This window comes from Numenius arquata, chromosome 12 (assembly GCF_964106895.1).
Source record: "Numenius arquata chromosome 12, bNumArq3.hap1.1, whole genome shotgun sequence".
NCBI classification, from domain to species: Eukaryota; Metazoa; Chordata; class Aves; order Charadriiformes; family Scolopacidae; genus Numenius; species Numenius arquata.
In genome coordinates, this window is record NC_133587.1 from 44,314,945 (window position 1) to 44,329,818 (window position 14,874).

The window sequence follows — 14,874 nt, forward strand, 5'->3', positions numbered from 1 at the left end:
ACTGGTCTCATCCAGCATGGAGGAAACTGAGGAGGGAATCCAAAACGCAGTCTTCAGCTAATTAATTAGAGGTTATGGTGATGATTGCCCCAGACTTGTCTCAGGGGTGCATGAGGAGACAAGCACAACATGGGAAATTCCACTTAAGATATAAGGAAAAAATTCATCATGATATGAGCAGTCAAACACTGGAAGAGCCCAGAGTAGCTGTGGACTCTTCATCACTGGAGACATCAACCAGACAGGGCTCTGAGCCCAACTTTGGGATTGGTCCTGCTTTGATCAGTGACCTTCAGACATCACAGACCCTCCATGTGGAAGGGATCTCAGGAGGGGTCCAGTGCAAACTCCTGCTCAAACCAAGAGGGCAACAAGAACAGGCTCCTCAGAGCCGTGTCCAGCCTGGGTTTGCATATCCCCAAGAACTGAGGTCCCACAGCTTCTCCAGGCACCTATTCTAGCATTTCATTGCCGTCATCATTAACGCTTTTTTCCTTAGATCTATCAGAATTTCCCATCTGTCCACTGCCTCTTGTCCTTCTACTGTGTACCTGAGAAGAATCTGCCTCCACCTTCTCTACACCCTCTCAGAAAGTACCTGTAGGCCAGATACTCGGTCTCCTCAGCCTCTCCTCTTCCGTTATAGGCCACAGCTCCTCACTCCGATAGTTCCCCTGGATTTGCTCCAGCACATCAACACCTTCCTCATACTGCAGAGCCCCAGAATGGATGCAGGACAGTGGTTTCACAAGGGCCAAACAGTAGGAAGACTCCATTCCCCTTAACCCTGCTGGCCACGCTTGCTAGGGCAGCCCAGGACGCAGCTGGTCTTTCTGCTGCAAGGACATGCTACCCAACTGATGTTCAACTTGTCCTTTGCCGCAAAGCTGCTTTCCAGCCTTCGAGGGCTTATTCCATGCCAGGTGCAGGGCTCTGTGTTTGCCTTTTTGCCTTTGCTGAGCTTCCCTGAGGCAACTTGAGGCTGCATCTCTGAAGAGCAACCACACTCTCCACCGTACTGACTGCTCTCCCACGTCTGCTGTGACCTACAAACTTGGTGAGTGTGTGCTCTGATCCTTCATTTAGGTCATTAACAGCGATGTTAAATAGATCTCAGCCCTGTTGGTGGAGTAGGGAGTTAACGTGAAGGGCTGGAAGAGCTGTGGGAGCAGCAACTCACAGTAGAACAACAGTGGAAGGTGAAGAACCTGAGATCTCCACAGCTGCCTGCAAAACAACCACTTGGCCGTAATCACACGTTTTGCCAGTGTTGAGCGTGTCACATCAAGCAATTCTGGATTCTGCTAATTCCCTTTCTGCGCTTGAGGCCACAAAGGAAGGCCTTAACACGCCAGCTTACATACCACAGAAACTTGGGAAAAAAAGAGTATTTCTACATTTAAAAAAAACAACTAGCCTCTGGAGATGGTTGTCAGTTGCTCCACCATGTTGGTTCTCAGCCATTAGTACATTTACATCTAAATAAAACCACTTCGTCGCCAAGAAACATGCACATTGCCAGAGTGGAATGGAGACGTGTGTCAACTCCTCGACTATCGAAGGATTTCCTCCTACAGATGTAGCGGCTCTTCACGGCAAGCCTTGGCTTTAGCTATGGAAGCCACCTGAGAAGCTGGGAAGGAGGAAGGTTCATCTAAACAACAGCAATTTGTACACAGCTTCCAGTGGGCTCGGGGTTACACGAGGCCTCGGAGAAGAACGCAAGACATGACAGGCTGCTTGATGGCAGCTAAGAAGGTGGTTAGCTGAGAATCCAGTATTTGATTTTTTCTGTTGTTAATAAAAAAGTTTATTTTTCTGTAGAGGAAACACACCACTCCCATCCTGAAAGTCAAGCCACCTCCCAAAACACTGGACGCAGCAACTCACAGCTCCTTAATGGCATTTTTGAATGACCCAGATTTTTGTTTTGTTGGGTTTTATTTTTCATGTTAGGATTTTCAAACTTGTCCAAAGAATTTGGAAGTACATGCAAATGCAACGGAGGAAAGAGTAAATTTGCCCCATCCCTGGAGGGGTTCAAGGCCAGGTTGGAGGGGGCTTGGAGCAACCTGGGCTGGTGGGAGGCGTCCCTGCCCAGGGCAGGGGGTGGCACTGGATGGTCTTTAAGGTCCCTTCCAACTCTAAATATTCTGTAGTTCTATATTTTACTGAGACTAGAAGTGTTGTGGCAGCTGTGATAGCAGAAGACAGCGATGCACACCCATCAGGAACAGGACTTCCTAGCAGATGGTCTGGCACACCAAAAAAAACCCTGGAATTATTTTTTTATTATAATGCACATCTTCAGCAACGTAGGAAATTTGCTTTTAAAAGGTTTAAAAGGTTAAAACAGCCCCTGTTGTCTGTACACACCTTTGTTTAGCTCTTATCACAACATGATCTAGATAGTGTAGGCTGCTCATGGAAGTATTTTGCAGCAAAGCTCAGGAAGAGGATTTACTGTTGAGACTCTCAACAAAAGCTCCCTCATCTTGAGCCAACTACATAAATACACACACAACATAAATAAACATCCCCATAAGGGAAGCAAGAATATATACTTATAGATAGATCACAGTGATATTTGAGGATTCATGTCTATGACAGGTTTTGAGAATGTCTGATGGAAGAACACACAAAGTACGCACTCTAGATTATACATATTATAAAGTATTTCAGTTAGATGCTAAAACATTAGTTCTTTAATTTAATTAGCCTTATACAGGCACGTGGTATCAGCTGATCCAGTCAGTGACACCCGAGACCGACTGACAGCGGAGACAAAAAAGGGACAGACGGAGAAAGAGCCACCCAGTGATACAGAGCAATTCGCTAGACCGACTACTTCAGACACCGATGTTAAAGCATCTTTTAAGTAAAAAGATACTTTAAAACCCAAATCAAGAGCTGGTGCTGAGCTGTCAGAAGCATCCTGGCTTCCCACAGCCACTGAATGCTGCAAGGATTGCAAGATGTGACAGGCTGAGGTCTTGAACACGAGAACTGCTCCAAGCCAGTTCCAAGGAAGGGATTTCTAACACTCAGGTTTGTTTCTCCTCACATTTGTCTTTCTTAAAGAGATTTTTTTGACCGTCAGGGAAAGAGGTGAACACCAGAACAGAGAGGATAGAGAAAGAAGGGAAGAAAAGCAGGATCTACAACAGATGACGGGAAAGCTCAACAATGTTTTTGGTTTTGAGAAGGGTTCTTTTTAGATGCTCACGTGGCGGTACACCCCGACACCCTTCTGCAAAAAATAAAGGAAAAATTGATCAACTACAAGTTGGTATTGCTGAATTTGAGCACGAGTGCATTTTAGTTACCGAGCATGAAGCAGGTTCAAGCAAAAAATGCTCATCCAGCTACTTTACATATTTTCAAGACAGCTTAGAGAGCCAAGGTGGAGCAGCGCCAGGTCAGCCCGAGGCAGCTGGCAACCGAACTGCAAACCCTACAATCGCATATTCCTCCTCCTCAGAATCAAAGCGGAGATCTCCAACACCCCAGAATAGTCTTGGGCTGGTGCATACGAAGGGAAGTCAAGAGCTGCCAGGTCTTAGGTAACAGGGAAAGTTATATATTGCCTTAAAACAGCCACCACCTCCACTTTGCACCCTGTAGAACAAGCTTTTAGCCTGTTCTAAAGTATCGGGTTTTTTTAGCCAGCCTAAAGTATCACAAAGACAGAAAAACCTGAAAACCCAATGCTAATAAGAGATATGAACTTTGATTAAAAACGCCTTGCCAGAGGGTAGAAAAGGCCAGATATTTGGCAGCAACAGTTCCCTTTTTAGCCTCGGTAAGTGCATAAACAATACCTGTTTCTGAATAAATGGTGGTTGCTTTGCCCTGTTTCCCACTGACAGGACCCTCAAAAATTTAAATAAAACCCCTTTATTTTTGCTATAAAGATTCCCCTTGCTCTGAGCTGCTAGGTTCCTTTTTTCTGCAAAGCAGAAGAGAGGCCTCGTTACACAGAACTTGCTTCTAGTTTCATCATGCGGTCCCAGAGGAGACTCTGTTCTCCGTGGATTTGGAACACAAAGAGTCTGATAGCAACTTCTTAATGCAGTTCCATTTAAGTGGGGTGATGAAAATGATATATAATAAAACAAGACATTAACTAACAAGCCCTACACCTAGTTCAGCAGAAAACCCTCCCTCTGAAGCTAAGACTAACTTGGATTTTCCGACTTTGATTAAAACTATAGAGTAAGAATGAGTCATAGGAATTTTTGCTTTGAATATTAAATTTATAGTGTCTACACAAATGACTTCCAAGGTTAAAGACAGAAAACGTTCAAACAACGTGTAACAGACACTCTGGTGACTGCACTGCCTGGTCCTTGAGACTGGATCTTTTTGGAAAGGGATGACACACACACGTTTACTGTTGTCACCTTGATTGAGAACCAGGACTGATACTGGATAAATTGTGGACCATGTCATTTATGTCATTCATTTATTTACTTATTTTTAAAAAGGTTATCTGAACACAAAGATGGTCATGTTTCACTGAGGTGGGAAGGAGGAAATCAAGAACAACAGAGTCAATTCCTTCTTCAGTAGAATTTTACAAGCTCTCCTTGATTCTGAGTGCACACAAGTGAGAAGAGAAAACTCCATTTATCCTCTCTCCCTTTCAAGAATTCAGGATGCAGAATGCAGCCTTGTTTGCTTTAACAACAGGATTTATTTATCAACCATGTTTAAGGCTGAAGAATAGAGAATGCTTCCTTTTTGCTCTACTACCTTCTCTCCTTTTCCCACCCACTTCTTCAGGGATGGGGACTAACCTTCTCAGCAACATGGAGGATGACCCTATTGACAAAAGTCAGTATGAAACCACTTGATCACTCATATACCTTCTCTCTTCGTTAGAAAGACTTACAGTTCCTACTACTTAATTGGTCCACGCTTGTTTTGGACACTAATCTGCATTACTACACAAATGGTGCTGAGGGTCCCTTATAAACCGCATTGGACAGAAACATCACCCAAGTGACCTTCTACCCTGAAGCTAGGCCTTGATTCTTTCCACCAGGTTCTCTCTCGAAGATTTCATTTCGAGATCTCTCATTTCAGCACAGTTCTCACTCGCATTTTACGGTGAGGTGGATGAGATGAATCGATGATAAAAGTTCTGACCTAGTGGGCACAAGGTTCTCGAGCAGAACGAGGAGAGCTGCTGGTAATCCTAGATCAGATTTCCTCTTGTCCGGGAAATCCTAAATTTAGGAAAGGGAGTTTTTGTTTTGATCCCTCCCAAAGTGCAACGTTTGTATGGATAAACATTTTACACTGAAGCAGTTGCCTTGCATTTCTGCATTTATCCCAGCAACAGCACCCGAAAGGTAACTGAAAATAGGAGCTTAATACCGCTGGAAGCGCTGATGAAGCAATTAGCCAGCAAGAGCGCTGTGGCGTGGCAATTTGGTGATTAAGGGCTCATGGTGGGACTCCATTTTGGCTAATGCAGGCCTGACACGCGAAAGCAGCAAAGCTGAAGGCAAAAAGTGCAAACAGACAGATAAGACTGCAACTACATCAACAAAGATAACCAGGATGTAGAATCCACTCGCACAGACCTTGTAGACGCTTCATATTTCTATAGAACAAGAGATCTGAAAATAAAACTTATCATTGACAGTTAAAAGAATTCATAAGCAGCAGTGAAAAGTCAGGAAAATGACGCCTCGATGGCTGCTCACAACCTTGAGGAGTCACAGGCATGAGAAGTGATCTCATAGGTTTTCAATATGTGAAAATAATCACTTCAATAATCTTTTAACAGTAGATGTGAGAGAAGTCTGTCTTTATCCGCAGCGATGCTCTAAGAAAAATTTATGTCTGTATCTATATCAACACACATAGAGCTTTTCTGAAAGCAGAGGAGTAGGGTACATCATCACATAGGGTTTATTTTCCCAAAAGAGACAAGATGCTTAGAATTAAATCCTTGATGACAGAATCTGTCTGGGCCCAAATCCGAGCACAAAAGTTCTCAACTCTAGTAATCATAATGACTTAGTGAAAATGATTAAGAGGCTCATGTAATATTTCTGATCATGAAAATATATTCAGCTGCAACTCCTACCCAAATTAGAGTTCATAAGGAGAATGGAGAATTTACAAGAACAAACAATACGTGCGTGCCAAGGCAAGGGCTGAAAAAGAAGAGTACAAGCTCCACGGAGACGAGAACAGGCAAGGGTGGAGGGAAAGATCAACTTTCCTTCTCCCTATTTTTAATTTATGGCTTTGGAGTTCACCACCAGGTGTTTGGGGATTACTTTTATGTTACTTACTGCTTTACTCCACTTATTCAATCAGTTTTTACTATTACCTTATTTAACCACACAAAGATACTTCATCTCTGTCTTCTGTCCCACGCAAAAAGATAACAAAAATCTACTACATTTAATAAAAGGGTAAGAAGAAGAGCTTCTGGGACGGCCCGCAAGACAGGGAAACCCGAACCAGCTCGTGGCATTGCTCTGAAAACCCCACAAAGCAGCAGCCCCCTGTGACAACAGGTACTCGGTGTGACTCACCAGCAGGCCAGAATGCAGAGCCCCGTGAAGAGGATGATGGGGATGGGGTAGGAAGCACACAACAGCCCGTGGTTGTAGAACGCCCGCGATATCCTCTCGCGCAGTTTTTCAGTCAGGGTCATCCTCAACCGTCGTCACCTGGTTGCCATCCCGGAATACATCAGGGGGACAGGCGATTCCAGCATGTGCAACGCTTCAGCAAAGGCACTGTATCCAGCTAGAAATCAGAAAGAAAGAAAGCAGGTGAGGAAAATACATACATAGAAGGAAAATAAACGTTACCAACTTGATTTAGAAAGATTTCCAGCGTTGTACCTCCTCAGAAGGGAGAAACAGACACCACACACTGAGCACTTGTTATGAGCCTACAGGCAGTTTGATCAAATGACTGTTTTTTGCCCGGGGGAAGGAAGGGCTGAAAACACAAGCGGAGAAGGAACAGCAGCCCAACAGAAGTCGGGCCCCGCTGCTGTGAGCCGCTGGTCAGAGAGAAAAGGCAGGAACAGAGCTAGGAACCAAAGGGGCTGAAAGGAAGGAAGAAAAGGAGCTTAGCAGTAAAAGAATTAAGCAGTATTCCGAGGAGATGCCAAAATGCCAATTAGAAAAGAAGGATTGAGGCTTGCTGTCAGCAAGGCGGGCTGGGCTTAAGGGAAGTGCTCTTGGACACCGACTGAAGCACTTCCAGCGCTTTCACTATTAGCAACACACGGGTAACGAGGAAAGAGACCAGAACAGGCTTTACCACTCAGACAATTTAAAGAAAGTTATTTTTTTTTTGCATAAGGAACGAGAGAGGGAGGCACAAGCAGCCACAGTTCAGAAGATTAAGCCGGAGCGCGCCACACGGTAAAATAAACGAATGCAAACACTTCTCGTCAAAATATATTTTGACGTGACTGTAAGACTTACGAGAAGGCTGTTTGCCAAGTGCAAACCGAATCGCAGATGTCAGAACCGGTCAACTTCAACTTGCAATTTGATTTACAAAGTATAAAAAAAAGCCCGCAATATAAAAAGCCCTAAGAAAAGGTTAAGGCAATACATTAAAATAAAGCCCAAACCAAATTTCTAGGAAAGATGGAGCAGAAGCCGCCTACCCTCAAAAAGTCTTCTTTTTTTAAATCTCAGGCTCAACGCAAAGCATGCAGCTCTCTACAGTGTTCTGAGAAGCGAAAGGCTTGAATGCAAGACATTTTTTTTTCCTTATAGTTCAAAGCTATGATTATCCAAGACTTTTTATATTTTTATCTGAGAGGAAATAAATACATTTTTCCTGGCTTCTCCAGAATAAGGCTGAGACAGTAAGAGACCAAAAACATATGAAATAAGTCATTTTGTCCACAGGAAAATGCCAGAGAATTCAATACAAGACCTAAACCCAGGCTGCCCGTTAAAACCAGTTGGTCATTTGACATTTGGAACAATTCACTCTCACTGACTTAAATGGAAAAAATACTAGAGGAGAAGGTCCGACAGGTTCACAGAGATAAGAAATCCATTAAGGGTTTTTATACATATCTGTCTTAGGATTTCTGTAAGCCTCAAATATTTAGAGGCGGGGGAAGGCATCACAGGTGCCCTTTTGTTTTATATTCTTTTCTAAGCATCCACTTCCAGCGACATGGGAGAGAGCATAAGAGGGAAGACAAACCCTTAGTACAGCCATTATGCTTATAATTCCAGATTAAATTCTATTTAATGCCCACAGGACTATTTTACAATGTTCTACCTATTTCCCCGCCCCTCCAGTAACACAACTAAAAATAATCAGACTTTTAGCAACAGAAGCACCAGTATTTTGGCCTAATGGCCAAATGGAAAACCTGGATAAATATTTTTGCTCGTACCTTTTAGCATCTTTCTACATCTTTCTGTAAGAATCACTATCACCTTCTTAGTTGTAGGCAATTTTCGTTTGCCTGAAGTCCAACACCAGCAGGAATGTTCCAGGATTTTGGGAGAGGGGAGGGATGAGAAATGCTCTCTCGCTGCCTGGAGACCTTGCAATGCCAAAACACTGTACACTGAATTACTGCGGAATAGAAAGGTTTTGTCACACAAAGAACCTAAAATGTGGTACCCCGCAACAGAAGAGGCATATGGGACATAGGAATATGTTTAAAAGTTGTAGATGTCACAACAGAAAACGATCAATATTCAAACTTCATATTCACTTGCTTCACCTGGTGTAAAACATCAGGGTTCATTAAGAAGAAAACACGAAGCATTCCAAAGGTAATATTTGCTTTTGGGGGTTGCATATTAAATTCTGAAGTCTTTATTAACTTTATGCTACAACAGTGCTCTTAAAAGTTAAAAGCAGGAACCGTTCCTATTCAAAGTCATTTTTGCAAACAAATATTAGCTAAAGCAAAACAAACCCTCTGATTGTAGGACAAGTGTTGAAGGAGAATCCATTCAGGGTCTTTCTTTCCTTTTGCATGACTGCAAATCCCAGACAAAGCTTGCCTGGAAACAAGAGGAGATGACGATGTTCCCTTAACCTTGCAATAGAATATGGTGCGTTCCCGGTTCACTTCAGGTAGAAGAGACAGAAACACAATGAAGTTCAGAGAGATCGGAAGAAACTAAAGCAAACAACAGGCTGGAAAGAGCGTGGTTTAGTTTTTAAAGTCTCTTAACTTCTGAACTAAGTTGCACATTAAGGAATTGCGTAGATTCTCTAGTGCTTCCTGCCATTTACAGAGCGTAAAATATTATTATTGCCCGGATTACGGAAATTCAGCCACACACAAGTGTGATTTCAGTTAAGAAGCTGTGTCACAAAGACAAATCCAATTCCAAGGTTTATCTGCAGCACTTCCAATAGTCATTGTCACCCGGGGGCGGGCTGGGGGAGTAGAGGTCCTGGAAGGACACCCTGCACCCAGAATCTTTTCCTAAATTCTTGTGTTAGACAGGGGAGAAAAAGCAATTGCTGAAAGAACTCCATTGCCTTCGTCTAATCAGTAATTTGCTGCGAACCACAGCAGATCACGCTGTTTAAGGGACTAAGGACACCTCACAACCAGGTGGAGATGAGAGAATATCATGGCTCAGACGTCCACATGTACCACAGCTCCACTGCTGAGAAGGTCCTGACCCAAAGCCTGAAAATCTTGATGTAGCACCACGAGCCAGATGAGGGCAAGTCGCCGGAGCTAGCGTCCTCCGCTTCTACCATCTCATCAAGAAAAAGCACCATCATTTATTTGCTCTTCATTCATAATGCAAGATGGGCAGAGAGAACATTAAATGCCCACAACACTCTTAAGAGCCCCAAGGCCACCTTTTTTCAAGCTGCTTCTTATCCTGATTAGAAAGTGTGTTATGTTATATACCACCTAATTCATAATATACCCCATGCTGATTGCTATCAGAAGACAAAGCGACTTCTCAACCGGAATTAAGCACCGCATCATGCCACCTGCTCCCGGTGCCACCAGTTGTCCCCTCAGCATACACCAGTGCAGCATCTCTTCATCCAAACCCTGTAACACCAGTTCTGGCTCGCCATAACTTCTAGCCAGCCAACAGAAGGTTGGCATCTTCTATTTCCCGCCTGACCAAGAGTTGAGATGATTTGCTTTTGACCTTCAAAGCTTTTCCCTAATGAGAAGGTGATGGTGGAGAATTTTCAAAATATTCAGCTGGTCAACTCTGCAAGGGGTAACACATCTGGACTGGAGCTGAACCCAGACATGGCAGCATGGCGAAGGTTGGCACGGGCCTCTGGAGATCAGAGGCAAGGTGACCTGGGGGAGGCTGGTCAGGGCCATGCCCAGTCATGTTTTGAGTATCTCCACCAATGGAGATGCTGGAGATACACCACAGCCCCTCTACAAACAGTTCCAGCAGCCTACAAATACCTAAAGGGGGCCTACAGAAAAGCTGGGGAGGGACTTGTGATCAGGGAGGCGAGCCATAGGACGAGGGGGAACAATTTTAAACTGAAAGAGGGGAAATTGAGATGAGATCTGGGGAAGAAATTCTTTGCTGTGAGGGTGGTGAGAGCCTGGCCCAGGTTGCCCAGAGAAGCTGTGGCTGCCCCATCCCTGGAGGGGTTCAAGGCCAGGTTGGACAGGGCTTGGAGCAACCTGGGCTGGTGGGAGGTGTCCCTGCCCAGGGCAGGGGGTGGCACTGGGTGGTCTTTAAGGTCCCTTCCAACCCAAACCATTCATGATTCTATGAAGAGAGCAGATGCCAAGGTCTTCTCCAGCAGTTAGTCCCTGGCACGTTGTATGAAGCCTCTACACTGAAAGACTTGCTCTGCCCCATCACACACAGCAGTGTTCATCAAACACACATCTCATCAGTCTTAACTGGACACTTTCCGTAGCCCACTATATGGTTCTACAAGCCTTACTAAGGTTTAAGTTTAGGAAACATAGTTCCAGATCTCTACATACAGACAGCAGCTTCTCACGAGGTTTGCAACGCTCCAACACAGAACCCGAACAACCTCCTCCGTTTCCTCATTAAAGAAGAATATGACCAAGAGTCCAGATTAAGCGAGTATTAAGTTGTGCCTCAAATGCACGAGGAAAGAGCTTGCTTTTCCATAGTTTTATGGATGCCGGAACAGTTACACTCTCTTGGAAAACTTCTACTGTTGCAGCAGTTTGCTGGCTCTACTGCAAATTCTTACCAAAAAAAAAAAACAAAACCAACAACAAACCAAGACTGACCAGCAAAGGAAGAAATGTAGGATTTCTTCTTGCAAACCCTGCAAGGAGGAGGAAAAAACCCCTGCAACAAGGAGATGCTGAATGATACTACTTTTCCCCAAGACAAAAGCTTTTATCTCACTTAACAACAGTTGCATGTTCCGAATTCTTTACATTTCTGCCTAAGAGCTTTTTACAGCCTTCACAGAAGGTCTCCCTTTACCTCTAAAGGGCAGGAAATCGCAGCGCTCTCATATGTAGATAAAGCAGCTCAGACAACAGGAGCCCACTGTAGGCTTAGAGACAAAATTATCGAACGTATGAAAACTTTTCACCTTATAATAAACAATAATCTGTTCTTTCAAAGGCTATTCAACACCTCAGTTTTCCATACAATGTTCTTGAATCAGGCCGTAGCGCCAGGTAGTCATAAAAACATATTACTGAGCTAGTGAAGAACGGGAAAAAAAAATATATATATTAAAAATAAAAATCAGTGTTGTGCAGTAATTTCACTTGCACGTCAATGCATAAAATAAGTTTCTCCATCTTGTTGCCTACACCAAAGTCCTACACTTAAAATTTCAATGTGAATTTTAACCCAGCATTTCCCATTTAAAATGCCGAACTTGGTAAAGCAGGAACGGATCCAACACGGTCCTTTTGCCCCCCCCAGATCCCACCATCAGCTGCAGCATCCCCCCCGGGGGATCTAACATCTCAAATGCGTGACCTGTCTCTCCAAGGTACCTGCTCTTCACGAGGGGAACAGCACATCACATCGATGTAGCAGCCCCAGAGCAGATGCAGAATTTCAGAAGCTTCACCGCGTATTTGGGGAAGAAAAAGGGAGGAGCGAAGGGGAAAGAAGAAAACTTTTATTAAAAATTAGGATTTATAAAGGTCGCTCAGTGGCTCCGCTGTTTCCAACAGAGCAGATCAATTTAACTGCTGTTTTCCTGGCACCTGAGGGCAAGGTGGGCACACGGACCCAGAATAATCCACCCTCCTAACACTGCTGTGGTTGTTTGCCACGTATCCATCAACCCAACACAGCTCCCCAGAGACAGCAGAATCAGCAGTGGAACTTCCTGCCTTCAAAGTCATCACGAAACAAGTAGAGACAGGCAGGATTGATGCTGCTACAGAGAAAATTAGCCGGACTATGTCAAATTTGTACCGTCAAATGAGAATTTATTTTTTTTATCTGGGCTCCAGTTAAGCTCTTGAGCTACAGAACAGAGGGTCCACAAAGGACAACGCCTCATGGCAGCACTTCCACAGCCCGTGGGGACACATTCACACACAGCTACAGGAATTTCACGTATTCCTGGGCTATGCCCAGGACACACAAAGCAGAAAAGCAGGAATGATCACTGATAGTGAGCCTACCATCTGATTTACAGCCTCCGCTCCACCTGGAAACATCTCCCTGACTTTCAGTCCTCACTACAGCTACGATTTCATGACAACACTGGAAACTCAGCACCACAAACACCTCCTGAACATAAGTGAAATCGAAGAGTTTCCCTGCAGAGAGAGAAAAAGACCAGGTATTAGATCACTCACACATTGGCAGAGAAAAAAACTGATTTTCTTGCCCTTTGTTGGGCTGCAGAGGTGCTTCGTATCCTCGAGACGCTTGAAGTTATCACCGCCGCGATCCCCGCAGTAAAATGACTGGTGTCAGCTGGTGTAGGAGCTCTCACATCCCAGCATCAGCAACTGGGAGAAGGGGAAGGAAGAGAGGAACAGCCCTCAGGATCCCAGTTCTCCCACTCTTCAGCGAGTGGTGGCTCCTCCTCCAATGAGGGCCAGGGATGAAACATTCCTCTGAAGACTTCAGAGGTGGGAAAACGAGAAATATGCTCAAGACACTAACCTCCCTTCATAGAAATGCTACACAATCAGCTCTAACACCGAGTTCCTATTCTCCACTCGCATTCCCATGAGAAGAATAACGGGCTTTGTGCTCTGAAAGGACACAGAGGTCACGGGGACCAGAATACTTCCTATGGGAAAATCACGAGCAGAGCACTAACCTCCTGGAGTGTCTGGAATGGGTTAATCCCGACACCGCTCTTTCAGAACCAAAGCTCCGGAACAGCCTGTACGTTCACAGTTGAGTATTCTTCATAGAAGGGTACCTTTCATAATCAAAAAGTAGAAAATTTAATAAATTAAATTTCAGGCTGCATTCGCTCCACTCCAGCTGTACGGCCAAAACAGTATTTAAGCCTGAACTGAGTTTTTGAACCAGATTTCAATATGCAAAACGTGCATGTAGCCCAGGATAACCAAGAACACGCATCCTCAGTGCAAGTCCCACCTTCGTCTGGTCAGAAACAAGCTAGTTTGGATGGGAACTGACCCTTTTTTTTTTTTTTTTTTTTGAGTTCTCAAACGTACAACACTGCACTGCAAGGATCAAAGACCTCCAACAAACCCTTCCTTTTCATTTATCCTTCTCCGAAGACACCTCAAAGCTCTTCACACCGCTCGCACGTTTGGACTGTGTGCTCTAAACTCGCTTGGCAACTCATTTCCCTTAGTCAACTAAAAAACCAAAACAAAACAAAAACCAAAAAACCAACAAAAAAACCCCAAACAACCCACCGAAACCAAATAAAAGCACCTTTGCCAGGAACTTAAGAGGTTTGAAGATCAAGGAGTTACACACACCTTGATACAAAATTCTGTACAAGTTAACGGTAACCACTCACTTCATTCTCACCTTTTTGCCTGTTTTCCTCCCTCTACAATATTCATTTTTGCTTTGAGAGTTTAAAAATCCAGAAGTGATCTGAAATAGACCCCACTTTATATTTTACATTTCACTCATTTTACAAATTTTTAAGCATATCGTGAAATACTCGAGTAGCAACAAGAGCAGAGATACTGCCACAAAGATTCAAAAAGAAAGCACTTAAATAATCTTAACATCCCAGAAAACAGTTGGACTTGATGATTTTCAAGATCTTTTCACACCTGAATGATTCTATAATATGTTATCTGCTACTAAAGAAGGGAATGACATTCAAAACCAGTTTCCAAATCTATTTTCAGGACATCTTTTGGACTTTTCTGCCACAAAAGAAGAACTTCAGGTAAATTCCCGCTTAAGAAAAGCAATTTGTTGAATATAGTTTCTATCAAATGTCCTTTCTTGCTTCCTGAAATACTCCCGACAGCGTCAGACAACACCTTATTGGTGTGGATGCAATGACAGCATTTTCCACACGAGGAACCATAAAACACAGAAGTTTGAGATCCGTAACAAAAATAGAAAATATCCAAGTTTAGAAAAAAAAGAAACACAACTTCAAATTTCACTCTTCTTTTTGCATCCATCCAAAGGAAACTTACTAAGTATACCGACAGCTTACCAAACACCAAAAAATCATAGAAAAAAAGCTATAATACTACTTGAATTTATTTTCACAGAGGACAAGCTAAGGGGCAGGAAGCTTCTATCCCAACGTCGTTGCTGAAAGGTGGGACATATTATTCCTACTTTTACTGGGGAATACCTGGGAAACTACAGATCATTAAAGCAGATATTCTAAAAAAGAATGAGTAGAAAATAGCAAACACAATTGTTTGATGGAAGGAGAGTCACCACACATCGAGGAAGAGTCAGCGTCACAAAT

The 14,874-nt window shown here is 43.6% G+C and overlaps 1 protein-coding gene across 2 annotated transcripts in view; it reads right to left on the bottom strand.

The window, feature by feature from the left end:
• SCAP (SREBF chaperone) overlaps window positions 1-6,679 on the bottom strand; it is a 37,953-nt gene extending 31,274 nt beyond the window's left edge. For both annotated transcript variants that reach the window (XM_074156880.1, XM_074156879.1), the window contains exon 1: window positions 6,558-6,679. In XM_074156880.1, coding sequence (XP_074012981.1) covers window positions 6,558-6,679 — 122 coding nt within the window. The remainder of the gene's footprint in view (window positions 1-6,557) is intronic.
• Between the last annotated feature and the right edge of the window lie 8,195 nt (window positions 6,680-14,874).